Raw genomic sequence first — 5,145 nt, forward strand, 5'->3', positions numbered from 1 at the left:
TTCTATTCTATTCTATTCTATTCTATTCTATTCTATTCTATTCTATTCTATTCTATTCATGTGACTCAATGCAGCCATGACACCTGGTCATGTGACTTACCGCAGCCAGTGGCGTTTGCTTGTGTTGGTGTGGCAGCAGATGGCGTCGTACTGATCGGCCAGCCATACGATAAGGATGATGTAGAAGGCTGTCGTCGTGTCATTGAAGAACTCTGACATTATGGCCTCCATACCTGATGACAGGAAGTGACATCACAAATCAACAGCACAGAAGATGTTTTGGATTTAAAATGTGTCCTCTATCCCCACATTAAAATGTTGCTTGGACTAAATTACTAAAAGTAGAATCTTCTATTCCCGAATAAAGTTATCATCTAACTGAACTAGTTTGTTTTCATATTCAAAATTCCTGACATGACTTTTATTCTGAAAACAGGAAGTAAAAACCTGGAGGTCCAACTTACCAACAAGGGCTAGGATGACAGTGAGCAAAGGAGCTGCTGGGAAGGCGATGGTCATGTTCATCTCCAACATTTGCAGAAGATCCACTGAGGACGAACAAGGCTGGGTTAGGACAGGAATAAAGGTTCGGACCATCTGAACTGGACCCAAACATTATTATTTGAAAGAAAGTTCTCAAACTGTAAACCCAACACTGAACCAGAACTGTGTCTGAAAGACAACACCAAACTGGACCAGACCAAGCCAACTGTATGTTCTGGACCAAACTGAGCAAGACCTAACTGGTGTGTAGCACATTATCAGCTGGATGGAGGTGGACCTTATTAAACCGGTCCAGACTGAATACTGAAAGGACCTGAGTCCAGCTAAAGTGGGCTGAACTGAGCTGGTCCGCTCCAGGTCAATGTTTGATGCCTCAGAGAAAACTGACCGATAAAAACGAAGATCTGATGGTGGGAGTATCTGAGCAGCATGGACACGGAGAGAGTCTAAAACACAAACAGAACCAAAGGTCTGGTGTTAAAAGGTTCTGGTAGAACTCAGAGAGCACAGATCCAGGTGAACTTACAAATATGACCATGATGACGAAGGCAGCCAGGTACGAAGTTCTGGCCATCCACATGCTGACAAAGCGGTAATGTTCTCCTGACACCACGTTCCTCAGGAACCCTGAGGACAACCACAGAGACAACATGACCCTGCTGATTTAGACTCAACCTGAGACAGTGGGCGGAGCCTCTGTACCTTTGTTCTCCTCGTTCTCAGCCAGCGCCTTCACACTCGACATCAGGATGTCGTCGTAGCCCAGAAACTCATCAAGTAGAAATCGACTGAAGCCATCACCAAAACATTCATCCTTCATGGGATCTAAACAGGTGTACATGTACAACAACAGTCAGAGGTCAGGTGATCAGGTGACACGGTCRGGTCAGGTGACTGGGTCAGGGGGTTTACACTCACCCAGAGTCACGACCATGACCGGGATGTTGAGTCTCTGTCTGGTGCTCTGAGACAGACGCAGGAAGCCATACTCCAGAGAATATTCTACAATGTACTCGTCCTGAGGCCAGACTGAAACAACAAGACAACACACAGTGTCAACAAGACACTCAGTGTCAACGACACACAGTGTCAACAAAACACTCAGTGTCAACGACACACAGCATCAACAAAACATTCCGTGTCAACAACACACAAGGTCAACAAAACATTCAGTGTCAACAACAACAAAAACAACACAGCGTCAATAAAACATTCAGTGTCAACCATGACATCATCATTGGCAGTCACTCAAAGTTGAGCATGTTGGTCTTTTTGGGTCTTGAGGAGTGAGAGAAGGTAAATCCTGGAGGTGAACATGTTTGTGCACTGTGGACATGGGTGGGTGGTTGTGGGTTGAAGCTGGGCCTTTTTGGAAGTGGCTCTATTCCTCCGSTGTCTGTGCTTGTCTGCTGCAGCATGGTGGAGGTCGTCATTGTACAGTGCAGGGTCTTCATGGACCAGTCTTCTCCAGGTCTCACTATTGGTTGTCCATCGGAGCTGGTGTTGGGCTATGATGCAATGGTTGTGGGAATATCAACTTCTTCTAGGACCCTGACRTTTGTTTGTCAGTCCACCCAGCTGATTCTGAGGACTTTTCAGAGGCACTGTTGATGATGTGCCTCTAGTACCTATAGGTGCCTGCTGTATGTGGTTTATTTTTGCCAGGACCAGCCACAGTGCTTGACAGTGTATTGAGTCAAAGGCTTTGTTAAGGTCTATGAAAGTCATGAATAAAAGATTATTTTGTTCCAAGTATTTTTCTTGTAACTGGTGTGCAGTGAAGATCATGTCTGTTGTACATCTGTTTGGTTGAAATCCACTCTGACATTCAGGTACAAGGTTTTTCTGACAGGGCTAAAGCCTGTTAGCCAGAGCTCTGGCTAAACCCTTCCTGGTGGTGGACAGGAGGGAACTGCCATGGTAGCTCCTGCAGTCAGCCTAGTCTCCCTTCTTGAAAATGGAAATGATTAAGGCATCCCTACACTGTGCAGGAATTATTTCTTTTTCTTGCATTTTGATGTGGCTAAGGAGGATTGGGCCACCTTCTTTCAGGACTTCTGCTGGGATCCAGCAGGCTTGTTCTTTTTCATCTTCCCTCAGAATCAGAATCAGCTTTATTGGCCAAGTATGTTGACACACACAAGGTGAGTGTGTGGTAAAAAGAGGAGGTTAGGCACTAGTTAGCAGGTCTGATGTTTGGAATTGTTCCTCAGGGAGATGGCCGGGGGGAAGAAGCTGTTTTTGTGTCTGAATGTTTTTGAGCATGAGGCTCTATGGCGCCTGCCAGAGGGGAGCAGTTGAAAGAGACTATGTCCTGGATGTGTGGAGTCTGACATGATTTTCTCTGCCTGTTTCCTGGTTCTTGTGGTATACAGGTCCTGAAGCGTGGGCAAGGGAGAACCAACAACTCTCTCAGCTGTTCTGATTGTTTGTTGCAGTCTGTTCTTGTCCTGCTGGGTGGCTGCTCTGAACCAGACTGTCATGTTTGTGCACAGGACAGATTCTATGAACCAGACTGTCATGTTTGTGCACAGGACAGATTCTATGAMCCAGACTGTSAYKKWTGTGCACAGGACAGATTCTATGAACCAGACTGTCATGTTTGTGCACAGGACAGATTCTATGACCGCTCTGTAGAACTGGATCAACAGTTCCTGTGGCAGACCCAACTTCCTTAGTTTCCGCAGGAAGTAGATCCTCTGTTGGGCCTTCTTGAGGATGGAGTTGATGTTGGTCTCCCGCTTCAGGTTTTGGGATGTGATGGTTCCCAGAAAAGATAGTTTTCCACAATGGACACCGAGTTGCCAGATATTGTCAGAGGGAGTCGTTCTGGGGGGTGTTTCCTGAAGTCTACTGTCATCTTCACTGTTTTGAGTGTATCTCCAGCTCCAAGTTGTGTTTGTTACACCAGAGTACCAGCTGTTCAACCTCAGTCCGGTATGCAGACTCATCCCTGTCCTTGATGAGACCAATGACTGTGATGTTGTCTGCATACTTCAGTAGTTTAACAGAAGGGTTGCTGGAGGTGCAGTCCTTGGTGTAGAGAGAGAAGAGCAGTGGTACTCCTGTGCTGACTGTGCGGATACTGGAGGTCACCTCCCCCAGCCTCACTTGCTGTTCCCTGCCTGTCAGAAAGCTGGTGATCCACTGACAGATGGCAGGAGATACAGTAAGCTTGGAGAGTTTGGTGGAGAGTTCCTGGGATGATGGTGTTGAACGCAAAGATGAAATCTATGAACAGAATCCTTACATAAGTCCCCGGGTGATCCAGATGTTGCAGGATGTAGTGCAGTCCCATGTTGACTGCATCATCCACTGACCTGTTTGCCCTGTAGGCAAACTGCAGGGGATCCAATAGGCCTCCTTTGACCTCCTTCAGGTGTGCCAACACCAACCGTTCAAAAATTTTCATCACCACAGATGTCAGAGCCACAGGTCTGTAGTCATTTAGTTCTTTGATGGAGACCTTCTTTGGAATGGGGATGATTGTGGAGCGTTTCAGGCAGGAGGGAACTTCTGACAGCTCTAGTGACTTATTAAAGATTGTGGTAAAGATAGGGGAAAGTTGGTCTGTGCAGGTTTTGAGGCAGGAGGGGAAGACACCATCAGGGCCTGGTGCTTTCCTGGTCTTCTGACTCTGGAAAAGCCGACTCACCTCCTCCACATGGATCAGTGGTGCAGCCTGGGTGGCTAGAGGTGGGGGTTCAGTCAGTGGTGTGATGGGGGAGGATATTGGGCTGCAGAAGTTGGGAGTTGTGATGATGTCTTTCTGTTGTTCCCTCTGCCTTCAAGCTGGGAGAAGATCCCAAGTCAAGAGTTTCCCAATTAAGGCTGGTGTTCCTGYAGTTCCTTATAATGCTCTTTCCATCTCTTAGTAAATGACTTGCTATCTGTTAGCACCCTTTGTCCATCTTTTGACTGAAAGGGGCTTAGACAGCAGTAGCTGGAGCCATATACTGTTCTCATTGCACCAAAGAAACCTCAGATATCCCCAGAGTCTAGTCTAGAGTCCAATGTCAGTACTTGTAGTTGCATTTTATTTAACATCTTATTGCAACATTAATTTCATCAGTTAAACTAAACTTACATTTAAAAACTATTTCTTTGGTCCTTCATAAATTTCCAAACTACTCGACTTGGTTAAAAAGCCTCAGATGTCTTTGTTTCTCTGTTTCTTTTATGGCTGCAAGGTGAATGCAGCCACATTTGTCGGCCACATGAAAAAGAGCCTCCATGTACTCAGATGTTATTCCTCCTGTTGCGATCCTCCAAGTCAGCCAGTTTCAGCTCCATTTTTTGAACATTGTCGATTAATAAACCAGAAGTGTTCTCTACCTTTTCAGTGCATCTCTTCAAACTTTCATGCTCTCACGGAGTTTGCTAATCTTCTCTCTTAGAGCTGAGAAGTCCTTTTGGAAGGAATCCAGACATTGCTCCAACTGATTTAAATGTTCATTGGTTTTGCTCTCTGCTTTTGAGAAATGTTTTTCTAACGCTGCCTCTGATAGTGTCTCAGCCGTCTCAATTGATGACATAACTGGCGTGGAATCAGACGCCACTTGTTCAGTGTTATTTGATTTGTTTCCACGTGGCATTGTTCAAAAACTATACATATATATGTGTGTGTGTGTGTGTATATAT

At 45.7% G+C, this 5,145-nt stretch overlaps 1 protein-coding gene across 3 annotated transcripts in view; it reads right to left on the reverse strand.

The window, feature by feature from the left end:
• The window catches only part of tmem259 (transmembrane protein 259), a gene marked incomplete at its 5' end in the record, with an annotated part of 9,369 nt that overhangs the window by 2,847 nt on the left and 1,377 nt on the right, over positions 1-5,145 (reverse strand). For 2 of the 3 annotated variants that reach the window (XM_014000312.1, XM_014000311.1), the window contains 6 exon segments: positions 101-233; positions 465-548; positions 893-950; positions 1,031-1,131; positions 1,207-1,329; positions 1,423-1,533. In XM_014000312.1, coding sequence (XP_013855766.1) covers positions 101-233; positions 465-548; positions 893-950; positions 1,031-1,131; positions 1,207-1,329; positions 1,423-1,533 — 610 coding nt within the window. 3 annotated transcript variants of the gene reach the window in all.

This window comes from Austrofundulus limnaeus, unplaced genomic scaffold (genome assembly GCF_001266775.1).
Source record: "Austrofundulus limnaeus strain Quisiro unplaced genomic scaffold, Austrofundulus_limnaeus-1.0 Scaffold2915, whole genome shotgun sequence".
NCBI lineage: Eukaryota > Metazoa > Chordata > Actinopteri > Cyprinodontiformes > Rivulidae > Austrofundulus > Austrofundulus limnaeus.